We start from the raw sequence: 27,500 nt of genomic DNA, 5'->3' as shown, positions 1-27,500 counted from the left end.
ATTGCCCGGTTTATATTGAGGTTTATCAGTATGTAGATGTCAATTTCTATGTGTATGTTTACCTATGTGGCTGCAAAACAACAATCTGAACAGGTGGTACTCGTTGTTGCTATAGAAATAATGCTGAATTGTAATCCAAATGATAGTTATGCTATTATGCTATACACTCATTTCACTCAAACATATGTTAAACAGAGTTAAATTTCCACTCGTTTAGCATACAGCTGTATTATATCATGCCATCAAAACAAAAACTTCTAAATGATATAATTAAATCATTATGTAAAAAAAACAATATGCAAGGGCTTCATAAAAGAATATTTGTTCTAGACTTCGTTTGTGAAATAATGATATTTTTAAAAGTTAATAATTAAGCTTATAATGTTTGTTATGCACTCTGAAATGAACTTTCCCCAAGTGCCATTTTTAAACAATCAATCGAGTCCTGGATTTAAAGAAAAATGATAATTTAGAATACAAATTAGAATATTTAATATGCATGCCTTTCGCTAGAAACTAACCAATCTATACATGAGTACATGTATCGTGTGTTCAACTACTCATTTCGTCTTGGGGATGTACATTATAATAGGACGTATAGCATACATAATTATGTACACAGTCACCATAAATTTCTCTTTAACATAGACATAATGGGAAATACGAAATCTAATAGACGCAGACGTCAAATGGAAGAAATGATGGCTGAAGGTACGTAATCATGAATGGCTATTAAAATGATCGTTCCCTTTTTAAATAGCCCAAACCAGCCCCTGTAAGACGCCAGGTACCAAAGCAACGTAACAGTATAGAGTTGCCATTGATAAGAGCGGCGTGCTTCGAGTCTAGAAAGCCATATATGTGAAGGGCTGAATAGTAACAATAATAATAATAATGATGATAATAATTGAAATTTACATAGCGGCTAACATCCACAGAGACAGTGATCAGAGCCGCTTAAATACACAACACTCATAAAAAGTACAAAAACTAAAACGGTGACATCTAAAAGAAGGCAAGATTAAAAAGATGCGTTTTAAGCATACGTTTAAAAACATTAAAATTATTACAATGACGGATTTGGAGAGGGAGAGCATTCCATCAAAACTGGTGAAGCAACACTGAAAGCCCTGTCACCATGTATTTTTGTCCGGGCTGTAACGGTACTAAGTTTAAAATGGTCAGCAGAACGTAGACTACGCCCCGGGACATAGAGACTGACCAACTCACTAAGATATGGAGGACCTGAACCATGAAGACATTTAAAAGTGATGACTAAGATCTTATAAACAACCAATGCAATTCCTGTAGAAGTGGCGTGGTATAAACATGACGTTTCGAACGTGTAATAATTCTGGCTGCAACATTTTGCACGAATCAATGCGAGAGGAAACAAGCGAATGAGCTAGTTGTTCAGTGGCAGACCTAGAGAGATATTTACGAACAAGAGCAATACGGCGAATATGAAACATGGAAGAGCGACAAATCTGACTAACATGAGGCTTCACTGTGAGACAAGAGTCAAGGATAGCTCCAAGGCTAGAAATCAACGCATCACCAATACGAATATTTTGTGCGCTATTGTAAGCAGGGTCGTAATTTCCAGAAAAAATAACAAATTCTGTTTTATCGTCATTAAGGCAAAGGAAATTTAAAGACATCCAAGCTCTGACATCGAAAATACATGCTTCAAGATTTCTAACTGTATCATCGTAATTTGTAGGGGGGGGGGGGAGACATGTACAAATTGTGTAAACATTGAATGTGTAAACATTGAACAAAATCGGATCAAGGAATGAGCCTTGAGGTACACCTGTATCAAGAGGGTAATAGGGTGACTGGGTAGAGCTTATGATTACAGATTGTCTACGATCATAAAGATAAGATTTAAACCACCTCAATGCATTACCAGAGATACCTACTAGTAGATGATCATGCAAGCGAGTTAACAAAAGCTTGTGATTAACTGTATCAAAAGCAGCTGAAAGATCTAATAAAACCAAGACCACGTGATACTTAGAATCAAGAGCACGTAGAATGTCATTTGTAACCTTTAAGAGAGCAGTCTCAGTAGAATGACCAGGGTTGTAAGCTGATTGTAAAGGTTCGCCTAAGGAATTTGAAGCGACGTGGGCTTTTAGTCTAATAGCAACAATGCGTTTCAGAACTTTCGATAAAAATGGCAGATTAGAAACTGGACGATAGTTTTTAAGAATATTGCAATCAAGTGAGGATTTTTTTCAGAAGAGGTGTGACAACTGCTTGTTTGAAAGAGGATGGCACAAAATCAGAAAACAGTGAGTTGGTCAAGATTTCGGAAATAAAAGGCAACAGAACACTGATAATATACCTATCCTTCAGGATCTTGGTGGGAATAGGATCAAGACAGCAAGTAGATGAGGGCGATGAGTGAATTATCTCATCAACCTCATCCACGGTAGTGAGCTGAAATGAATTCAATCGACACCCAGGTCCCAAAACTGAAAAAGATGAAAAAACCCTGATTATTTCCAACAGGATTAATTGATCCAAAATTCGAGATGAGAGATTTAACACGATTTCTGAAAAAAATGGGCAAACTGATCTGCAAGTTCAACAGAGTCATTATGAACAGGCAGTGTACGAGTTTTTGTATGACCAAGAAGTCCAGTGACTATATTGAAGAGCTTTTTCTGATCTCGAGCACCGTTTTCAGCCCGGCTGGCATAGTAACTTTTCTCGGCAACATCTGTATACTACTGAAGATCTGATTTCAAAATTCAACAAAGTTAATAAATGCTAAAATTAAAATTAAAAGTGGACATAAAACTTCATACTTGTAAATCATGACGAAAAAAAATATGGCTGTTGTCTTCGCCAGAATACGATATCAATGCTATCAAAGGCATGCATCGACATCAATATTATCATAGTAGAGTTTAATTATGGTTTTATGGAAGTATTTTCAATCGAATCAAGTAGCAATTTTAAGTTCATTGGCTATTAAAGTACATGTACTTTCTACAAACGGAGCACAATCCGTGACAAATTGCGCCCAACCCTTCTCAAAACCCGAACACAGCATAAAACACAAGCAGTGACACCCTTTGTACTTGGTTTTGAACATTCAATAAGTAATAAGAGGGGCCCTCTGGTGAAGTATGAAAAACAAGCGCAGCAAAATGCAATATAGCTATACTTGAATTGTCACTTTGACTTGTTAAAATGTCCAAATGCAAGTGCCACAAGCCTAAACCCTCTTTCAGAGTGACAGATTATGTCCACCCTAGTTGAAATATTGTATTTGTTATGTTGAATCATTTCATAAGCAATAACTACAAGAGATATCTCTTTATTTACAATTTAATTTGAACAGAAGGTATGTGCCATGGATAATTCCCCACATGAGAAAAATAATCATTTCAAATTGTTAACACTTTTCCATAGTCTATGGGATTGACTTCTACAAAAATATATTGTGCAACGCCAGTCATTCAAACTCTGGCAAAGTCTTAATTACACAATTCTCATTGGATGATAACTGATTGACAACTGACATGCGATGGTTATTCACGACTCATGGCTATTCATCAGATTCAAATTATGAGAAAGAAGTAATTACTGGTATATCTTCTAGATAATTAGACAATAAACATTCCCATTAGATTTTAACAATAAACAGTACAACAAAGTCTTTAAACCTTGTCGTCGTTTAGGGCAGTGATTTGAGTGGTGATTCCAAAGACAGTGATTTCCTTTTTGAATATGTACAGAAGTGTTGTAAGGGGCGAGATCAATAGTTCAATGTAGGATAAAAAACTAAATTCATTTAGTTAGGGGGTGGGGGGGGGGGGTTGAACCATTTTAGCTCTCATCCTACAAAATCAATTTTACAACAATATTGATATAGGATGAACATAATTTGTCACTCTGAAAGAGGGTTTAGGCTTGTGGCACTTGTATTTGGACATTTTAATAAAGTGACAATTCAAGTATAGCTATATTGCATTTTGCTGCGCTTGTTGCGAAGTATGAAAAACAAGCGCAGCAGAATGTAATATAGCTATTCGAACGATATTTCGATTCTGTTACCATACCTGTTTTATTGGTACTAATTACTTATATTACCTTGACCTTATTTGTACTCTTATCATCATCATAATCAGGAGCAGCTTGTGCGACATACGAAACTACCGAATGCGACGATAACGACGATGACGTTGTATACGATATAAGTTCAGACGATGATGAGAGCTCAGAGTATGATACTAGCTCTGATGATGACAATGACGAATTGGATGGTACGGAACAGGTCTCGGAGGGAAACACGTATTACACGTTCCATTCGCGCTGTGGAAAGCATGTGAAATTAAGGAAGTCAGCAACATCCGCAAAAAGGAAAAGGTAATTTATTTCGACTATATAATGTGATATTACATTTAATGTACACAAGAGTATATAATTAGCAATTGAATAAATCTTGCTATATCTCTCTGAGATAGGTGCTCAGAGCATACCAATCTGATTAAAATATGATGTGGTAAAAACGGATAGATGTCTTTATTTACCTCTATTTCCATCGTTTTGTGTTGTTTGTTTTGTTCCGGGTGATCGCCGTCTTCCCATCTTCGTGAAATTGCTGCGATCACCCGTAACAAAACACAAAACGATAGAAATAGAGGTAAATAGAGACATCAGAGACTTTTGACGCCTGTTTTTGAATTTTTCTTGTGTTTGTAGGTATGTTTTAATTTGAATCAGTCAGGATACACCTGTTACCATCGCTTATGTATAGGCTTATGAAGCAATACTGAGATAACTTTATATCTTATATATCTTACTTGCTAACCACATATAATATATATTTATATGTATTGACTTACAGTGCAAGGAACACATTCAATCATGGTGTTGTTTTGACGGAGGAACAGTTGAAACGAAATGAGCGTTTTGAAATTCGCATAGATAAAATGGTAGATAAATGGTGTGGGTCTATTGAAATTGGTGTTACATCATTTTCACCTGAACACATAACATTTCCTGCCACCATGACAGACAGTGTTGGTGGAAGTACACTTATGTGGAGTGGTAGTTCTGTCAATAACATGACCTTAGAGAGGGATCTAGACGACTGTACGGCAAGTCATTTATATTCGTGTGTATACACATTTAAACATTCCCCCGATAGTTATAGTCTGTTTACACGCAATGATGCCATACTGAGCATAATCGATGTATTTCTGTTTGTCTTTATAGCATCTGAATATCATTTTTCATTTCAGAAAAAAAGTCTAGTATAAGTTGGACGATTGGTCAAATCGTGAATATGCCCGTTTTTAGATTTATCTCATTAATTGATTAGTTGGACCAGTTTGCTCGTACACCAGCTACATTTGGATTCGACTATCATTCAACTCGTATTTTTAAGAAATTATGACAAGTGTTTTTTTTTTAGAAAGCACATGACCGTAGCATAAAACATAAGATTAACATATCCATTTCCATGCCTACATGACGTTCAGAGATACAATAGCATTTTTTCTTACTTATAGGCTGGAGACACAATTGGCATAATGATATCAGACGACGGTCTATTGAATTTTTACTATAATGGGGAAGAGTTATCAGACTCAATCAACTTAAAAGAAGTTGGATTCAAGAATATTGATCACTTGTATGGAGCTGTAGACATTTATGGACGTTGTCAAGAAGTAACTATATGCAGTAAGAACAGTTTTCAATTGTCATTTGTTTTAGTAGTCATATATGTAAACAGTAAAGGGTTTGCGAATGTGAGCATCGGTATCATTTTATAGTATTTGCATGTGATGTGTATAGTTGAACTATTTCAGTTTATTAAGTCAGGTATCTGATCATAAACAATGTCAGTGTACACAAGATGTGCCTCAAAACAACTGCGAAATTAATGCCATATATTCTTTTCAATTCTAAGTAATGTATTTTTTTGTATGGTGTGTGTGTGCAAATTTGTTGCCACATGTTATTTGTTCTGTTGTGTTAACTTGACAATGTTCTCTTGTTTAATAATTTGTAATACATGAATATAAATATGGACATGCATACATACATACATACATACATACATACATACATACATACATACATACATACATGCATGCATACATACATACATACATATATATATATATATACATGCATCCATACATACATACATACATACATACATACATACATACATACATACATACATACATACGTACGTACGTACGTACGTACGTACGTACGTACGTACGTACGTGCATGCATGCATGCATGCATGCATGCATACATACACACACACACACACACACACACACACACACACACACATACATACATACATACATACATACATACGTACGTACGTATGTACGTACGTACGTACGTACATACATTCGTGTCACATCGGTTTATTCGTAACGTCTTATATTTGTTTTCCCCAGAGGAGGGATTCGTTGAGAAGATGGCCTCAATTGACGATTTTAACCTACAAGCATCTCTGAGAGTTGAATATGAGAATGATCAAGATGGTACAATGCAGCAAATGAGAATGCTTGTGTTGCTTTTGAAAGACTTTGCGACTACGAACATTCACCTTGCATGTCAGTTGGTCTCCGTATACATGTTAAAACCATATGTAGTTTGTTCTCAACCTGTGAGACAGGCATTTGGTGACCATTTAGCCAACCTTGGAGCTGCCGAAAAATTTAAGTTGCTCTTAGATACACTAATGCGCTTAAATAGCAAAACGGAAAATGACTGGAAAGCAATACAAACTGTTCGTTCTACTTGCTGGAATTACTCCGATGCAAGTCTCAGGTTGTGTAGACATTTTGGACAATGTGGGCTACTTGAAGACATGCTGAACGATCTACAAAAGTATCAAACAAGTTACAGAGAGGATGAGGTGAGCATATAATTGACTAAAATGGTTTAATATTAGACAATAAAATAATCGGGTGTAACTCGAACAGGTCAACCAGAATGGCACGGACACTAGTTTTAGACATTGAAATTGCCTTGGCTTGCTGTTCAGCGTCCCTGTATGATTATTATGTTTTATAGCCAGAAGATGTCTTATGACCTTTGAAACAATTTGAAAAGCTGGCTTTATGAGTGTGAATCTTTGAAACAATTGCTTAGTTATTCTTTTTGTGGATTTAAGGAAATATATATGAGTTATATCTGCTGTGCGCCCTACTTGGACTATCATGTGGTATGCTTTGGGACTGTCGTTGTGTCGACCACCATTTGTAGCCATTGTTACGTACGTACATATGTATGTATGTATGTATGTATGTATGTATGTATGTATGTATGTATGTATGTATGTATGTATGTATGTATGTATGTATGTATGTATGTATGTATGTATGTATGTATGTATGTATGTATGTATGTATGTATGTATGTATGTATGTATGTATGTATGTATGTATGTATGTATGTATGTATGTATGTATGTATGTGTGTATGTATATATAGAAGATGGGTAAGGACATCAATCTGCAACATGCAAAATAGTTAAATTTATTTTTAGAAGTCACACGGCATCCTGTAGTCAATAGTGACGAAAAATCAAAATACCAAATCATGAACATCAATTAAACAACGCGGCAAATTCACTTTTCTGTGTCCCTGTGGTCTAACTTAATGACGTGAACCTGATCATTATTCCTATATTGGTTCAAGAAGCCACTGTGCTTGTTATCAAGAAGAAATTATGGTTAATCGCAGACAACTTCACAAAATACATAGGACATTGTTATTGTGAGATGGAATGAACAATGGTGTATTCCAACATTTACTACGTGAAATCCCCGGCAAGCAGGGAAATTACCCTTGCATATATTATTAATTGTTTAGGCTATGACTACACAGTGATAATAGAGTGGTGTAAACAGTATGCAAAACTTAAATTAATACATAATAACTGCAATGCTGAAAAATGTATTGTTCAAGGTTACAAGAATCAATAGAGTAGTAAGATAAAGCTACTTTATTTGGAACAATAAATAGGAAATGATGCTTCGATCAACATTCGTTTATAATTTTTCGTTCAAAAGTAGCTATATGTTAATACTGTTCTACTGCAAAACTACTCACAGTCACGTCAACTGGAAGTCAGCTGTATAGAGCTATCATTGCTATACCAGGTATAACATTAACCATAATCCCCTGTCTCATGTTGTGTCATTGCATAATGTGTTAAAGTTAATCACGCTTTCCATATGAATATGTATTTCACTGTTACAGAATGTAAAGGAAATGGTACTTTCAGCAATATCCATTCTTCACAACTGTTCGAAAACGGCCGACAACAAACACGTATATGATGAGCTGCATGCAGTGACAAAGATAGTCCCATACATGACTTCTGATGATCTCGAAATAGCTTCAATTGCCATGTTAACGTTGTCCTACATTGTCCGACCCGGAGAAGAAAGCCACCTGGAAGTCCCTGAAAGGGTTGTATGCTTTCTGTTACAACATCTCAGTGGTAGTCTTGATGAACCAGATTTAAGACATGGCGGGTTCTCTGCTCTTGAACTAGTCGTAGGGCTTGGAAACATCGCACTGAATAACCGCAGTAAGATCACCATCACCACCAATGGCGCAGTTCCTCTCCTACTCAAACTTATGGAGAAAGAGTTACCGCCTGAACAAGAGTGTGCTATCAACACTTTGTGGGTGCTTAGTAAATTGGAATCTAATCGAAAGAATATCTTAAAGACGCCAGATATCATACCAGTATTGTCGAAAATGACCAAACATGCGAATATTGCAGTGACGCAAGCAGCAGAAAGAGCACTATTAGTGATAAAACCAAGTAAGCAAACAAATATTACAATACTAAACCAACCGACTTATTAAACAGAATAACGTAGAGAGAGAGAACCGAGAGAACCGAGAGAATAGAATACCGCGAACACGGCATAATAAAACAGTACAAAAACCCCGGAAAATAAATAGAATGGAATGGTCAGGAATAGAATAGAATAGAATAGAATAGAATAGAATAGAATAGAATAGAATAGAATAGAATAGAATAGAATAGAATAGAATAGAATAGAATAGAATAGAATAGAATAGAATAGAATAGAATAGAATAGAAAAGAATGTAATAGAATGTAATAGGATGGGATAGAATAGAATATAGTAGAATAGAATAGAATATAGAATAGAATGCACTAGAATAAAATAGAATAAAATAGAACAGAATATAGCAGAACGGAATGGAATAGAATAGAATAGAATATAATAGAATAGAATAGGATAGAATAGAATAGAATAGAGAAGCGAACATGACAACACAACAGAACATTCAGATGAAAGGGAAATCAAAAGTAGAGAGAAAAGAAGGCATAAATGAGGTTAGGCATTATCAGTCGAATTATATTTTAAGATATATCTTACTCCTTATGCAGGATAAGATAATATGGACTAAATTGGTCGTTACTTTTTAAAGTAATCTTCAATTCATTTTCACTTTCCGTTGTAGCTTCATACAGTCAAGCAATCTCTCCAAGACATTCAACCAAACGTGGTTGTGAGTACAGAGCCTTGTGTCAAAGATTCAAGGAATCTATTAGTTTGCCAGGTTGGTTTCGTTATCATTTCTGTGTTCTCGTTTTTTTTTTCATTTTCAAGGGTTGATACTATAGTATTTGGATACTAATAGTGTTGAAAAAGATTGCTATAATTATGCAACATATGCTTTTGACATTATAGACGCTTACTTTGAAGATACCCACGATATGTGTTACTGCAATACATGTCTCATGGGAAGAGGAGACGAACTGTATTACCTACGTGGCGATCCTCCCAAGTATTATGGACTCCCGATTGGTTGGTGTCGATTTGCATTACAGTAAGTTCTTGTCTGTAGTCACATTATCTTAGGGAAAGAGTATACGGTGAAGTAAGGGGGGGGGGGGGGGGCAAAACTTAGTTGTTCCGTTTTGCTACGTTCCATGACTTTGCATTTTCTACACGTAACCTTTCAGAAAAAAAGTTATGGAATTGCTTTTAGATATAAAGTTCCTATTGAACAATTTCTACCTTAAGGCTTTTAATTACATCGTCGTCGATAAATGAAATATGTTTACATGTGGTGCAAGTGTTCACTTGACTTTTTCCGATCTTTCAACCCTATCTCTTCCTGTAGGGTACCAGGAAGAGCCCATGCGTTGCAGGTATTTCGTAAATGGCATGTTGCATTCCATGGAACTGTTGTTGGTGCTATTGAGCCGATTTTAGAATGTGGGGATTTACTCTTGCCAGGTTTGTTGCAAATAATATAATATTAGCTAAATACAGGGAAGAATGTTTGAATCAGAAACTTTACATTGCATTACATTAGCATCTTACTCCTTACAGACCTATCTGTCTATCTACACCCAATACAAGGGGTTTAAACTCATTTGCATCTCACCTAGTAGATATGTACAACTCATATGTTGGGTTCTCTATTCATTGATTAGGTGACACCAGAATGGGAGGGAAGCGGCTTGGAGAAAGAGAGGGTCACTTTACAGAAGACAGTAAACCTGTAAACTTCGACACAAGACAGATATTTCTATCCCCCAGTATAAGATACTCTGGATGTGATGTTTATGCGTATCCAACTGAGTAAGTCTTTGTTCATACACATTTGAGAGAGTCCAGCGTATATGGCGTCTTTATTTATTACTTATGCCCACTTATGCTACAGACACTACCATTGGCTACAAAACTCAGACAAGTGACACTGTAACACTGACACCTAATCCAGTCCTAATTGTGCGGTGTGATTTGTCAATACATGATCACGTGGTATGTAGATTGTTTATGGTGTTCAACGCAAATGAGGTTTACCGGTCAACAGTTTCCGTACAGACACCATCTCTTAAAACTGATGACGTCATATGCGCATGCGCATGGCGATTCATAACATAAATGGCGTTCTCTTCTGGTGTTGCAGATGACAGTAGTGCTATGGAAGACCAGTGAGAACAGCGACTGCGACTTTAAAACTGTGGCTTGTAACTGGACTTAATTGTTATATTTTACTTGAGAATATTTTTGGGGTGCCTTCAAGATACATCCCAGTAGCAATCCATTAGGCATCATTTTTTGTGAATCTGGCCAATGGTTCCTGTTTTAAAATAATGTAACAAAAAGCTATCGATGGTGTGCATACTTGGGATATGACTCACCGATCGAGCGAAAAGTAAGATGGCTGCCACACTGTGCGTGTCAGCATCATTCAAGTTAGTCTAGGTCCTGACACACTATCCTAGTCTAGTCAAGGCCCTGACAAAATGTGTTAATTATGGTTAAAACCCTTGGTGAGCGAAGCGCGAACAGCAGTTTTCAAGTCACAGGTGGCAGTTGCAAGTGGCAGTTTTCAAGTCGCAGGTCGCAGTTTTCAAGTCGCAGTCGCTGTCCTCACTGGTCTAGTGCAGAAACCGTATGATTGTTACGATTTTCTGAGGATGAACTTGGAACTCTCGTTTCTGAAAATGGACTCCAAAACAACAATAACGATTACAAAAGGAGCTGTAAATATTTTGGAGAATTACTGTGTTGTTACAGCGACAACTCTCACTGTCGTCAAATGAAACTCTGATGAACTGTGTAATTTGGGCGCATTGCCTAATATTTACCCATGCGTCCGATGTAGCAACCATCAGCTGTATGTAAAGAGATCCATGATATCAATCAGGTACGTACGGTCTCCTCACGACATTTCGTGAAGATACCGGACATTGACAACGATCATGAATTCAAGGTAACGTACGAATTTTCGGCCATGCTTATGAAGTTGATATCTGAAGGAAAGGTGTCGTCCAGCACATATACATCCTATCACCAAGGAAGACATGCACATAATGGACACAATGATTCATTTCTGTAATCATGGGCGCGAAAATCTCGCGATATAAATAATTCACACATCCCCTCACACTTCAGCATACAGGCTAGCTGATTCGATAGGACTTGGATATGTATTGATATCTCACAATATGCACCGTGGTATAGATGACAATGACGCCAGCCAAGAAACACCTGGGAACTTTCTTTGCTCAGTTATGTCGATTAAGTTCTACTTATTACAGAGACTGAACTTTTTCTGGAACCTTTTAGATAGAGACCAAAACGTTATTCCAAACGCTCGAGGATGCATATACCGGACGTCGGACAACAAGTCCGTCGGAAAGAATACATGTACATTTGGTGACAAACAATTTCACTTGAAGCCAAGTGCTCAAGTTTGTATACCAATCATTGCCCCCGTGCAAGCACCACACCACAACCCTGGATTCGGAAGGCTTTCAAACAAGACATTACTTTATTATAATGGTATCTGTGGACACAAATCTGACGCGAGTATGACACGCTGCAATAGGATAGACGAAGTAGAGAAGAGAGAAATGAGTAAGTGCCTGTCAACAAAAATGCAAGGTAATCCATCTACATTACGATAACAATTGCACATTGTACCTACTCCAGCCTGTCCACTATTAACACCATCACAGGAAGACAACATACTGAGTGAACTGACTAAATCACCATCCTGTCAATATTCAATCCAACCATGGTGTGAAAAATAATCAAGAAACTATTAAATATAACTTTCAAGTATGTGTCGTCGATATCCGTACCCATTGGCAATTTTAAGAAAGGTAAAACAGTGAATCAAAGAATAGTTTTCACTTCGATTGCTCTCATGTTAAAGTTGAGCATGTGTGTTTTGAAGTTCAGTTGTTTGATTAGAAGAAAAAGTTTGAAGAAACAATCTCGTTGAAAAAATTAGAATAAATGTTGAAATGTGTCAGTATCTTTTTTTAGGAAGGAAATGGATTAGGTCTGTCACAAAACACCCGTTGACTCGTCATATTCCGGCAACATCATACGTCAGTTTCCCTCGGGCCCGAATGTCACCTATACACAGACTATCATTGGGGCTTAGCCCTTAGGAAACAGTCTGTGTTGGGGTGACCCACACAGTTCGTCGAGGAAACAGACGTATGTTGCCCGAATATGACCAGTCACCATGCGGACATTTTGAAACGAAAGACATGACATGACGTAACACTGAGCGCGCGAAATGATGTTACCCTGTATATGTTGATGTTTGCCCTGTGGCATCAAGTTATACACATGCATATTCACTGATTGCTAGGGCAGCATCATACGTCTGGTGCATACATTTTAATTAATGGATATGGATACTTGTGCGTTGTATCAAATCTCACTTGCTTACAATCTTAAAGGTCCATATTTCACCTGACCCTGTCGTTTGCATACCATGAATATCTAGTATTCCGTACTTGTGAAATTGTAAGACAACCCAGGATATATTCATGAGTACCTTATTTGCCACCTTTTTTCTCTATCTAAGGTTCTCTGACAAAGTAACACATAAGACATACCAGGCACGAGTGGCTTTCCAGGTGTGGGTCAACCCAATCAGTTACAAAGTCGGTCCAGAAACAATTGATGCCAAATCGGAAATTGATCCGAAGTTTAATAACCAAGAACTTGAATGGTTTACTAAACAACGTGGCAGTGTCATCATATATGGACTATTGGTGAACATGAAGTAGAAATTATCGAAATAATTCCGTGAAAGTGCAGTTAAGTAAACTTCCACACTGCATTCTAAGAGTTTAAAAAAATTCGGCTGTATGTGTCCCTAACATAACAAATAGAATCAATCAAATCTGGTGCATTGCTCTATGTTTCATATAAATTTACCGATTATAAACGATTGTATAGAAGAAGTGGATTATAACATGACTTCCATCATATAGAACTTTTAAATTTCCAACTTTATACATAAAATACTGAGTTTGGAGTTTTGACAATTTGTTGCAAATTTCTTATAATTTTGGTTAAAGTTAGTTTACAAAACTGATCGAGGCACATGCAAAACACAAACGCAACTTATTCAAGAGTAAATTGACTTTAAGACAGGAGATTAGTGTATCAATGGTTGATGAATTATGAACACAAAGGGTGAGTCACCGTGAAACTCGTATTCTTCAAATATTTTGGTAACCCTAATATTGTGTCGTAATGTAATTTTATGTCATATGTGAATACCATGCAATACAATTTAATGTTTAAGCAGTTGAAATAATATAAAGAAATGTTAGTATGAAAAACGTAATCACTAAGGGTTACAGCGTTATAAACTATTCTGTACCTCTTTAATTATTATGAAAACCCTTATAATAAGAATTGTAGAGTTCACATAGTAATAGTTTGGGCAATATTGGTATACAAGTACTTTACTTAGTATTTACCAAAGAAATATTATTTGGTAACCGGTTTATTACGTTTTACTTATAAATTGAATTTAAAACAAATTACAGGGTATATTTAGTCGTCAAAATGTATATAATCGGTTTAGAATCATAACATTTCAAATCTGAAATTAGCATATGAATTTCATGCCAACAGTACATATATATTAATGTGGAAAGGGTTAGTTATTAGGCATTTCATACGACAGTCCTTTGAATAGATGCTTAGCATTTTGGGTGGTTTAGAAAAGTGATTAGCATTTGAGGGTATTATGCTACCGTTTGCTCTAATTAAAAACAACACATCAAATGAATCGTCGACAGACCAGAAGTCTGTATTTTGCAAACACCACGTCAAAGAGAGTAGTGTATCTGTAAATAGTTTGCATCTAGACTGTCAGTTATGTCTACTCAGTCTGATGCACCATTTGATGTTTTTGAGAAAGTTGTTGAGTCCAATCCTCGATATGCTGAACCATTTTGACCCAGAGCTTGCGTGTCTGAAACAACGAACAAAAAACCCGAATGGAATGTATGTTGTTGTAAATAACCTGGCAAGTACTTGAAAGCAGTGAAATTAGGGATAGTACACAAGTATGACATATATCTTTCCGCAGCCTTTGTGTTTTGATTCTATATTGTTTTGTGTAGTGTTGCTAATATTTGTAGTATGGGATTTTTGAATGTTTTCAAAGTTAGTTTAGTATTTTGCAATTGTACTCGGGACAGGAAAGGGAACTGTCAAATTGAAATTCCCCATGTCAAAACTATTTTTGTTTTACGTTTACAAACATCGATTGTAGCATGTCACTAGCTTTGTGCATTTAGACTGCAGAGTACGATACAGAGTTTACCATTGTACAAAAGATAGATTATCGTCTATGCATGGATAGCTTGTATAAATAATGGTACAGATGGATATGAACGTTAGGAATGAGATCATATCATTGCAAGATATGGAATTGCTGAGGTAAATGAACTTTCAGAGCTTGACATTCATGAGCCATATTTTCATATTTTCTGTAATTTAGAAGAATTGACTGTTTATTGTAAAAAAGTTAGTTGTGAAATGAAGGGCCACACATTCTATGCAGTGAATTTATCTTTTACTTTTACCAGAGAGATTGATTGATTTTGTGTTTGGTTACATTTCAAGTTTATGCATCCTTTCAGTGATCATTTCTTGGATTTGTTTGACGTTTTGAATATAATACATACGATACGACGAGGGCAAGTCGGCTATCGGGAAGACCTATACAGACACAACCTAAAACTATTGTTGCAACATTTTGATATAACCACAGGCAACTAGAGGCTCATTATCGAATATTTACGTGCTGTTGACTACTTTGATATTCAAGACAGCTGAATTATAAATGTCGAGTGCAATTTATTCTCAAGCTTTACCTTTAGCTGTTATCAGCTTAATGTATAAGCTAGAATGTGAATGTTTTTATAAGGCTAATGGTTCTAAGTGTGACTAAGAAATTAACACCTTATGTGTACAGTTAGTGTACTAGCTGATGACAGCTAAAGATACACCTTGGGAGTAAATTACACCTCAACATTTATAGTTCATCTTTATTGAACATAAAAGTAGTAAAAATCACGCAAATCATCACATAGAAGTCTCCATTTCCTTCCCTGTTATATAAGCTGGCAACGTGATATGTGAATACTATGCAATGCACAATTTAGTACGATGAAAAACGTAATCACTAAGGGTTGAAAACCCTGATTAATAAGAATTTCGTATGGTATTTCACATAGTAATAGTTTGGGCAATAATGGTATAGAAGTACTTTACTTAGTGTGTACCACAGAAATAGTATTTGGTAACCGGTTTATGACGTTTTACTTATAACTTGAATTTAAAACAAATTACATATTTAGTTGTCAAAGTGTATATAATCGGTTTAGAATCATAATATTTCAAATCTGAAAATGGCATATGAATTTCATGCCAACAGTACATATATTAGTGTGGAAATGATTAGTTATTAGGTATTTCATACTACAGCCCTTTGAATAGATGTTTAGCGTTTTGGGAGGTTTAGAAACACTAAGTTCTCCTCACAAGTGATTAGCACTTTAGGATATTATGCAACCGTTTGCTCTAATTAAAAACAGAACACATCAAAGGAATCGTCGACAGACCAGAAGTAAGAGAGTAGTGTATCTGTAAATAATTTGCATCTAGACTGTCAGTTATGTCTACTCAGTCTGATGCACCTTTTGATGTTTTTGAGAAAGTTGTTGAGTCCAATCCTCGATATGCTGAACCATTTTGACCTAGAGCTTGCGTGTCTGAAACAACGAACAAAAAACCCGAATGGAATGTATTATATATTGTTTTGTGCAGTGTTGCTAATATTTGTAGTATGGGATTTTTGAATGTTTTCAAAGTTAGTTTAGTATTTTGAAATTGTACTCGGGACAGGAAAGGGAACTGTCAAAATTGAAATTCCCCATGTCAAAACTATTTTTGTTTTACGTTTACAAACATCGATTATAGCATGTCACTAGCTTTGTGCATTTACACTGCAGAGTACGGTACAGAGTTTACCATTGTACAAAAGATAGATTATCGTCTATGAATGGATAGCTTGTATAAGTAATGGTACAGATGGATATGAACGTTAGGAATGAGATCATATCATTGCAAGATATGGAATTGCTGAGGTATATGAACTTTAAGAACTTGACATTCATGAGCCCTATTTTCATATTTTCTGTAATTTAGAAGAATTGAATATTTATTGTAAAAATGTTAGTTGTGAAATGAAGGGCCACATTCTATGCAGTTAATATATCTTTAACTTTTACAACAGGGATTGATTGATTTTGTGTTTAGTTACATTCTAAGCTTATGCATCCTTTTAGTGATCATTTCTTGGATTTGTTTGACATTTTGAATATAATACATACGATACGACGAGGGCAAGTCGGCTATCGGGAGGACCTATACAGACACAACCTAAAACTATTGTTGCAACATTTTGATATAACCACAGGGAATTAGAGGCTCATTATCGAAGATTTACGTGCTCTTGATTACTTTGATATTCAAGAAAGCTGAATTATACATGTCGAGTGCAATTTATTCTCAAGATTTATCTTTAGCTGTCCCCAGCTTAAACTATAAGCTAGAAGGTGAATGTTTTTATAAGGCTAAGGTTCTAAGTGTGACTGAGAAATTAACACCTTATGTGTACAGTTAGTGTACTAGCTGATGACAGCTAAAGATACACCTTGAGAATAAATTACACCTCAACATTTAGAGGTCATCTTTATTGAACATAAAAGTAGTAAAAAGCACATAAATCGCCTCCCGTTCCATGTGAAATAAGCTAGCACCGTACATTGATGTCATTACACTCACAGTGGGGTGGTGTCTATGATAGCAGGTTTTCCTTAATTTCCTTAATCATATCTTGATTACATGGAGTTTGAATTCACCTAACCTCAGACCACTATATACATGTTTCCAGTCTGTTTCTATAGTGGTCTGAGATATACCCAATGTTAGCTTGCTTTCCATAGAAACAGCGTATATTAGTGTAGTCATGTAAACTTATCACTCAGTACATGTATACTAAAACCCATTTGTTCTATCATTTTCTTGTATTACAATATACTCAAGTATTCTTTTATAACAAAACCTGTTTTTTTATAACCTTCTCATTGAAATTATGTTTTAAAACAAGGTAATATTTTGTTGTCAAAAGTTGTCTGCATTGATATAGCTAACTGACCATAGTAAACAAGTCATATTTTGAATCTTTTACAGAAGCCCTCTCTTTTCTGAAACATGGAGGGTTTTCAAGGTGTAATTTTGCTTAAATTTTCAGAGATTCTCTTTACCCTATCAAAATTTTATCGCCACAAAGTCAAAAGCTGCTAAATAGTTCCCTCCCCATGGGATAACTATTGCAATGGGTTCTGTCTGTCAGTGCATAATTTCACTGAAATGCAATATTAGATTTCATTCAAGTGTCTACCCACATATTATCAGGTGCAAGCTTCCTTTTTCCTTTGACCTTGGAATTCAGGATCAATTATCAAAACCAAGCTCTTTCTTGCACATCACAGACACATTGTAGCATTAATTTGTTGCCACCAATTTCGTTTCGCCATTCAGTCACATAGTTCTAGTAAAGTAATTGAGAGGCGTGTGTGTTCTATGAAGACTTGTTTTGATCAGTGACATTCACAATATATATAACATGAAAAAAATATCTGTCTAGACTGTGATAAAATCTGTTATTGCTTTTTAAAACATAAATGTAAAGATATGATAATAAATTCAGGAACATCAAATCGAAAGTACTTTCAAGAAGAATGTGGACACCAATTTACATTACTATGAAAGTATGATATAGAAAATCAAAACAAATATGCCCATAAGTATGAAATTATCAAGAATAAGGGAAACCTTTGGATTCAAATAAAATTTCCTAGTCCAATAGCTTCACCAACACAGAGAGTGCATATGCATTCTCATATAGGGCAAATTTGATGATAATTCAAGTTCCCCTAATTAAAATGGTGATGACCATGTGAAATAATCATATTTAAAGTTTTGTTAATAGAACAGTCGTAGATAAGATTTAACTCTTCGATTTATATGTTACCGCTTAATAAGTATCGCAATATAATCGTGAACTCGGCTAATGTCGAGAACACATGCAAGTTTAAAGTCCCAGGCTATCGACAAAGGCGTTAGGGTGCCGTCAGTAATTACAAACGAGAGGGGGTATCAAGCCGAATATGTTACATAAATCTGATATTGCCCGATTCCGTTTGTTAATCTTGGCCCTCCCTCAATATTTCATTTCTCTAAAACATGCCCTCCCGTCATATTGATAATTTAAAAGCATAGTTTGTTTGTGTAATTAATCCCCGTGTTTAGATCTATTTGGCTGAACTGAAGGTCAGAACTCCCAAAGACAAGGTGGGCGCACTGACAACACTGTTGGGACCAAGGTCAACATCCCCACTCAACCACATAATCCCAAATAATGTACAAATATCTTACCACAATGTTCCTCCTTTACTCACCCCACTACATGGTTGTCAGCATCGATTTGAGTGATATATTACGATATTACAGTACAATGGGGGCAGCAGTGGGATACGTACGACAGCTGTGGAATATATGAAACCGGTGTGGTGACAGTGGTGGGATGTCCAAATCACAAAATAATCCAAAATGTCACCCTCCATTAATTCCGATTATTACAATGTGACCCTTTCCGAGAACAATGTAATTTCTCAAGGCTCCCTTATACCGATAGTGAAATTTCAAAATGTAAACTTTCCCAACGACCTTCGAAGTAGTAGTGCAGTGCTATCTTTGGCTTTACATAAATAAATAAATAAATAAACGTTTAACGACATTGCTTTTGTATTTTATTATTTTATCATTCAACCTTGCCCATACTGTTCACAGGCTCCATTTCAAATCGTGTCTGTCTGTCTGTATGTATGTCTGTCTGTCTGTCTGTCTGTCTGTCTGTCTGTCTGTCTGTCTGTCTGTCTGTCTGTCGGTCGGTCGGTCGGTCGGTCGGTCGGTCGGTCGGTCGGTCGGTCGGTCTGTCTGTCTGTCTGTCTGTCTGTCTGTCTGTCTGTCTGTCTGTCTGTCTGTCTGTCTGTCTGTCTGTCTGTCTGTCTGTCTGTCTGTCTGTCTGTCTGTCTGTCTGTCTGTCTGTCTGTCTGTCTGTCTGTCTGTCTGTCTGTCTGTCTGTCTGTCTGTATGCATGCATGTATGCATGTGTATATGTATGTATGTATGTATGTATGTATGTATGTATGTATGTATGTATGTATGTATGTATGTATGTATGCATGTCTGGCAAACAGTCTCTGTCTGTCTGACTGTCTGTCTGTCTGTCTGTCTGTCTGTCTGTCTGTCTGTCTGTCTGTCAGCCTGTCTGGCAATTAGTCTCTGTGTCTCTACTTCTCTGTCTGTCTGTCTGTCTGTCTGTCTGTCTGTCTGTCTGTCTGTCTGTCTGTCTGTCTGTCTGTCTGCATCATTTTAACTATTCAAATCTTAATTGGATAATGAACTCTGATGATGATCAGTGTCCCCCTTTCGTGATGCTCCATATTAACGCGTTAACACCGAGCGTCTCACTAACACGTCAACGAAAGGTAAGCCCTATGTGATCGATGAGGGCGCACAGTACAGGGATATTCCAGTACAATTATGTGGTAGATATCGGTACATATAAAACAACCCAAGTTTTAGCTATTTATGCGAAGCTCCGAGGACTGTGAAAGAGTCTAATAAGAAGCCAACGTGTGCCTCTCATATTATACTGACAGTATCGATACCAACATGGATGTCATCAGTTCTGATCATTAGTGTCAGTGTATTTATATGACTGCGAGTGTTTGTAAATTCGTCTCTGTATCAAGAAGCTTAATAGTTACAATAGGTCACGGTTTGGACGGGTTTCCCGCCTAAAAGGAGTTAGCATTTCATGAATTGCAGACTACATTTTTCATCGTCACCATAATTTCATGTCCCGCCTATAATCTCATGTATTTACTCGTGTTTTGGTCAGAGGCGATGATAATATTGAGGAATACATCATTTCTACGTTTACAATGAATTTTGTTAGTTCTGTCCTATTGATTGAGAAGATAATGCCGATATCGTTATACTTTCAATACTATGATATTTTCAAAGCAGCTCTAGTGTTCTAAGTACAGCACTGTCTCTAAACAACAGCTTTTGATATAAAGGAAAAGACATACGATTTGTTAGGCATGAAACTGTAAATTTTGAATGAAGATGAAAGAACTCAACACATGAATAGTTAATTTTTGTCTAGTCATAACTTAATAAATACAAACAAGATATATACATAAAAGATCTAGACACATGGATAAATAAAACGTTACGCTCTAACATTTGCCCATGGGTCTACTTTCTACTTTAAATAGGTTGTTAGTGAAAAAAATACGACGGGTGTAGTCAGTAACATAATGACTGAATAGGAATGCTGAAACTATTTCTTATAAGTTTCCTAGAATCTGATAGATGGATGAGGAATAAGTGAGGAAGTACTAAAATGAAGTCAATTTTTCTTCAGTTTATCCTTTCCATGTTTATGACCCACAACACTGCTGTAGGTAAGTACACAAAAAGGGGCGATCCTGATATTGCTGTCAGGCATGGTTGTTTGTCAAAATGAAACTCATATTTGTAAAGAACTCAGGAAATGTGATGACAAGTAACTATATCAACAAACTGGTCATGTCGACGACAGATAGGTATCTGCTGTAACTAAACGAATAGATAGGTAAGGTTAACGGTGGAGCAAACCTCTTTATTGTTTGTATTTTTATTTATTGTTTGAATCAAGCTCGAGACAAATACAATCAAGCAATTATTTTCAAAGTTGTTGGAATTTGTAGATCAATGTATGTAGATGTAGCAAAGATAAGTAGCATACGAGATGTATGAAGTAGAACTGTAACATAACGGCCTCAATCAAAACCGGAGCAGATGACTCAGATGCTCACATCTCCACGGTCAAAAATCAAGTCGTCAAATCGCTTAACATTAAGTGACGCATAATAAATGAGATAGCAATACATCATGCATAATAATGAGCGTCCTTGAACATGAAAAAAGGACACTTCAAATTAAATAACACCTCAAGACATACGAGATAGTACCTATTGTCTTTACACCTATGTAAACTATTGCAATAATTGATATTCATTTCTTGGACTAGGGATTTAGTGACATGTGAAAACATCGCCATGTCTGAAATTAGAGTACTCAGTTCATATTAAATACTTTCTTTAATTCTCTATGGCATGTTCCAAGCCGTATAAATAAAAAAGAAAAGAAAATGTGACATTGCTGTCAAATGTATGTACGTTCTTTGTGTATGTAACTTGCATTTTGTGATTTATGAAATTATCTAAGTGAATGGAAAATATATGTTTGATCATTCAAGTTATTCAGTTACATTAATTGTACATAACCAGATCAATGCGTGGAGTATTGGACTGGATTCGGTAACGTCTGTTATTACGTCGAGGATCTGATACAGGGTAAAGTATTATTATGGCCTGAAACAACAGCAAAATGTGGAGAGCTTGGAGGGACACTTCCCGTTGTTGAACATGAAGATGAACGACAGTGTCTTACCATGAAATATTGTACTATCGATAACGACTGTAAAGTGTGGTTGTACCTTCGACGATATGACGTAAGTCAATATTCAATAGCCGTATGGCCGTGTTTCCATCATTATTGGAAAAAATCTTTCCGAGATTAAAGGCCAAAAAATAGTTTGGTTCCGGTAATCTGACCCAACCTAGTTAATGTTACTGCCGATCCTAATTTCGTTTTTATGTAATTCGAAAAAATATCGTAAATATTGCAAAGACCAAATTCCAATTGTTTAGGATAATAACCTTCCTTATCTGTTATCGATTCTTTTTACTGTGTACAATCGTATCGTTATGGGCAGTTTAAGTAATGAATGATGAGAAACTTTGAAATCAATAGATATCATAGATTATGTGTAATTGAACTAGGTTACTTTTTAAACATTTTCTTACTTTTTTCAATATTTGAATTTACACTGATTCTAGATGCTGACTTGGCAGTTAGAGTGATTACTTCACAACATAACTGTTTCTCTTGGAGTGAAAGTAGCAATGATGTAAAGAGTGATGGATATCGGGTAAGCTGGTTATTTTTTTTTGCAGTTATGGAAGAAATTATCGAAAAGAAGAACTTCTGAGTTTGACTTTCGAGACTGAAATTGCATAGTAGAAGATGAAGCTAAGCTTATCGAATTCTAATAAAAACATGAGCGAAAGAAATGAGCATTTAAAAAATGATATGTCTCTCTACTGTCTAGACCGACTTTAAGAAGGTTATTGAACAATTAAAAGTATTTCCAATGTCAGAGATTAATCTTGCAGACTATGAGAGTTGTATAATAACTTTAATATAAAATTGTTTTGATCATTGTGTATTTTCATTCATTCATTCATTCATTCATTCATTCATTCATTCATTCATTCATTCATTCATTCATTCGATTGTTCATTTCATTTATTCATTCCTTCGTTTGTTCATTCCTTTGTTCGTTCGTTCGATCGTTCATTCATTCATTCATTCATTCATTCATTCATTCATTCATTCATTCATTCATTCATTCTTTTATTCGTAGGTATCACCATTGTCGAATCCTAATGCAACACTTTGCCTGTGCCAACACGGGTTGCACGTATCAATGATTTAGGTTGGAATTGGTACGCTAGGTGTTGTCAGGACAACGCTACTTTATGGACACATTTTGACGTTTATTCAAAAGTTTGGAAGAGCATATTTAGCAGCTTTCAAACATCATACTATTCTTGATTCTTCATTGTACACACATTATACACGTTGTACCTGTTAAGTAGTGGTCAATTAGGCTGCAGGTAGTATAGTGGCAAGTTTAAATCTTGAGCGAAAGCTTGGTTTTGTCTCTGTCACCATGTTCAAATAACAAGTAAGTAGTGTCTGTAACTTATCAATGCATAAACAGCACAAAGGACAGGATCCCATAACTGTTTACTGATAGAATGCTACATGTTATGACAATCGAGTACATTACAACCTCAACAGATGTAAACAAACTGATAAAAGCGTCACCTGTTCAGACATCAGAGGCAAACCCTGTTATTTTGACAGTTGTATTGTTGTTTTACATAGTTTTGTCTCTGTCTAAAACCTTTCCATAGCTTATTCAAGCAAAAACACCGGTGCTTTTTCATGGATTGGAAGTCTAAAATTGTTTTGTGGGATAGAAATTACACCTGTACAGTAGGAATCGTGACAAAAAGTAGTTTCTGTGTTCTTTATATAATAGGTGGAAGCGGTTCGCTTGACGAGGGAGAAGTCCTAGAAACGTATGACATGATAAATTGAGTGAGATGGAAGATTATTTAACAAGATAACCCAGCATAATTATGAATATCATCATATTACCTTTCCTTTATTCCAGCTAGAACAATGGTCTTTCCTTGCTAGACATGCATTCTTCTGAGGAACAGTCTGCCAACAAATACAGGAAATTTTGTATTAGTACCATGCATTAGCTTTCGGTGTGTACAACTAAATCTATACGAAACAAAATGTACATGTAATTGTAGATATTAATTTGATTCCTTACAACACACTTAGGGAACTGTACCTAACCCTAATAAGTACATAAATCGAATATCTTTGAAGTGTTGCGAATGGTTGCGAACTTATATTTAACACAATAATTTATATTTACGCTTTCTTCTTTCAGCTCTGTCAATCAAAGTTACATGTCAATCAATCAATCAATCAATCAATCAATCAATCAATCAATCAATCAATCAATCAAGCAAGCAAGCAAGCGAGAAATCAATCAACCATAAATCGATCAATCTGACATATCGATCGATTAATCAATCAAGCAAACAACCAACCAACCAACCAACCAAACACACAAACAAACTACCAACCAACCAACCAACCAACCAACAAACCAACCAAACAATAAAGCAAGCAAGTAATCAATGAATGAATGAATGAATGAATGAATCAATCAATCAATCAATCAATCAATCAATCAATCAATCAATCAATCAATCAATCAATCAATCAATCAATCAATCAATCAACCAACCAACCAACCAACCAACCAACCAACCAACCAACCAACCAACCAACCAACCAACCAACCAACCAACCAACCAATCAATCAATCAATCAATCAATCAATCAATCAATCAGACAAATAGTCAGTCACTCAGTCAATCAGACAGATAATTAATCAGTCAGTCAGTCAGTCAGTCAGTCAGTCAGTCAGTCAGTCAGTCAGTCAGTCACTCACCCACCCACCCACTCACTCACTCACTCACTCACTCACTCACTCACTCACTCACTCACTCACTCACTCAATCAATCAATCCGTCAATAAGTCATCCAGCCAGCCAAGATTCTCATGATACAACGGAAGGGCTTGCTTGCATAGGCTGTGTGAAAAGTGACATACTTTACTTACGCCTATGTCTGTTGATATGACAATTCAGTTTTTACATTCATAGATATGACTGGGCCATGTAATAGTCCACGTATAGCATATGGGACTTGATTCGAACATTTTCTGCGACAGCATACCGGGTATGTAACAAGCCTTTTCCGAGTACGCAAGCAAAGTGCTTGTTTGCACGCCAATAATAAAAATGTCAGTGTGATTTCTTCAATAGCAATATCGCATTTCTTTGCTACATTTAGTCTAAAATAAATAAACTATTTAAATGTTTTGCAACTCCGATCTATGCAGACGTTCGGGTGCCAATGTTTTTCTTAGTATCAAACACCCGATGAAGGGCGTGTAAAATGTCCTTTGCGGTGTTCATTTGATGTCTCTATGGTGGCATGTGTAGTTCATTTCACTCAGACAAAACATAGCAAGAAACTGTACTCATTCAATCCTGCTATCTTAAAGTGTAGCATGTCCAGTTTCTTATTGGTTTCTGTGTGGTTGTATCAAACAGAAAAGCTGCACGGTATTGTGAAATTCACTGTAACACATTTCAAACAATTATTGCTTGAATCCAAACCGTCGATACATAATTCATCGAAACACGTACCGGAAATAACTAATTTGATTTTGTTATATTTGAAAATATACACATTAAATAGCACATTCAGTTTAAATCTGGTTTACTTTTTTTTCAACAGAGTTGGGTCGGACTCTGGATAGTTGATTATATTATTCAGTTTTTTGTCACCCATGATGCATTGCTGCCAGTCTGGCCAAAAACGACCCTTCATCCGAAAGCAGTAGTCTTGAAGGTTGGAACAATCACCTAGAGGAAAAATGTTATCATTTTTTTTTTTTTTTAAATAACTCTCTGATATTATATATCAGAACACAACAGTATATTGTCAGAATACAGACTGTCAGAGAACAGTTCGTATTTGAAAATTTCGTTTGGAACTTTCTCAAGATTGTTAAGCACTGTAATGATATGCTCTTTTTATTTATTTGTTGATTTACTATATACATGTCAAGCTTTCCAAATTCCAGCTGCGTGATCGCATGCTGTTGATCTTGTTGTTGTTGTTGTTGTTGTTGTTGTTGTTGTTGTTGTTGTTGTTAATACCTTTGCTTTTTTTTTTACTTTGGCCCCTCCTTGATGATCGCCTTCCTGATTCGTCTGTACTAATTTACCTTTCACAAGACTGTGTTTCTTGAGGTGAATTATCATTGTTCCCAAACCATTTGTGAAAGTTGTCCAAATATAGCACAATCTTCTTCACATGGTTCTTCGCCAAAGAAAAACCCCTTTTCACCTACAGGAATTTTATGATTGTTAATCAATATTATTGACCTATTTATCAAGTATACAAACGCACTGCATTAATAGCAAGATACACATATCCCATGTCGTGCGTGCAGTTTTCTGACCTGAGGTGGGTGGTGGGATTTTCTGGTGACTTTTGATTCGTTTACGCAATATTTAAGGCTTCCAAAATACTTTCAGGCGATACTTTGACAACTTTGCGAGACAGCACCACATGTACAATATATGAGCAACTATTCTTTATACATAGAGTTCAAATGTCAGCACCGCAATATATTAGCAACTAATTTATCCATTTGTAGGCTATCCGTAGCCTTTTGGGCAATAATTTCAAAACATCGTACATTTGCATAACATGTACCAGCATTGTAGTAATTTAGTGAATGAAATAATGATGAAAAACGTATAGGTAAGAAACAGGGACAAGAAAAAATACGACAGTTCAGAAATAGTCATGCCATTGTTCTTCCATCACATTCCAAACACAGTCATCTCTAGGCCTCTTCTTCCATTTCAACAATTTCAAAACGGGATGACAACCCTGCCCCAACACACACACACACACACACATACACACACACAATTTTTTTTTAAAAACAGGGTCTCCCCCACCACTAATGAACAGACCCACCCCTTAGACAGGAGAAACCGTTTATATGTTTATATCACCGGCAAACTCTGGTAACAAGCATCTAACACTGTGTTAATATTTTCAACTACATGGAGGTCATTGGTCAACACATGATATAATGTGTGATGTCCTGTAATTATTGACTGCAAGATCTTAAACTAACCCTAAATCTTGTGTATATATCATTGCTTATAATTTATGTCCCCTAA

General features: G+C 36.0%; 1 protein-coding gene and 1 long non-coding RNA gene across 2 annotated transcripts in view; one reads left to right on the top strand and one right to left on the bottom strand.

Moving 5' to 3' along the window:
• The window catches only part of LOC144438671 (uncharacterized), a 38,143-nt gene extending 11,583 nt beyond the window's left edge, over positions 1 to 26,560 (bottom strand). Inside the window, exons 1-2 of the long non-coding RNA XR_013481082.1 lie at positions 26,528 to 26,560; positions 24,304 to 24,369 (exon numbers count right to left, since the gene is read on the bottom strand). This is a non-coding gene — a long non-coding RNA (uncharacterized LOC144438671). The remainder of the gene's footprint in view (positions 1 to 24,303; positions 24,370 to 26,527) is intronic.
• LOC144439061 (uncharacterized) lies at positions 6,505 to 13,707 on the top strand. Its single transcript, XM_078128310.1, has 7 exons — positions 6,505 to 6,907; positions 8,257 to 8,830; positions 9,503 to 9,601; positions 9,733 to 9,871; positions 10,169 to 10,284; positions 10,485 to 10,632; positions 13,388 to 13,707. Exons 1-7 carry the CDS (start codon positions 6,536 to 6,538, stop codon positions 13,590 to 13,592), a joined length of 1,653 nt encoding a protein of 550 aa, XP_077984436.1. The 5' UTR covers positions 6,505 to 6,535; the 3' UTR covers positions 13,593 to 13,707.
• Positions 26,561 to 27,500: the final 940 nt, after the last annotated feature.

The sequence above is a fragment of the Glandiceps talaboti genome, chromosome 8 (genome assembly GCF_964340395.1).
Source record: "Glandiceps talaboti chromosome 8, keGlaTala1.1, whole genome shotgun sequence".
NCBI lineage: Eukaryota > Metazoa > Hemichordata > Enteropneusta > Spengelidae > Glandiceps > Glandiceps talaboti.
This window is presented reverse-complemented; position numbering and strand designations above follow the sequence as displayed.

What these genes read in the sequence shown, in the direction of transcription:
- LOC144439061 (XM_078128310.1), top strand. Translation starts at nt 6,536, where the DNA reads ATGCAGCAAATGAGAATGCTTGTGTTGCTTTTGAAAGACTTTGCGACT. An exon ending in CAAGTTACAGAGAGGATGAG is followed by an intron (nt 6,908 to 8,256) that starts GTGAGCATATAA and finishes TCACTGTTACAG; the next exon opens with AATGTAAAGGAAATGGTACT. An exon ending in GTTTATGCGTATCCAACTGA is followed by an intron (nt 10,633 to 13,387) that starts GTAAGTCTTTGT and finishes TCTCTATCTAAG; the next exon opens with GTTCTCTGACAAAGTAACAC.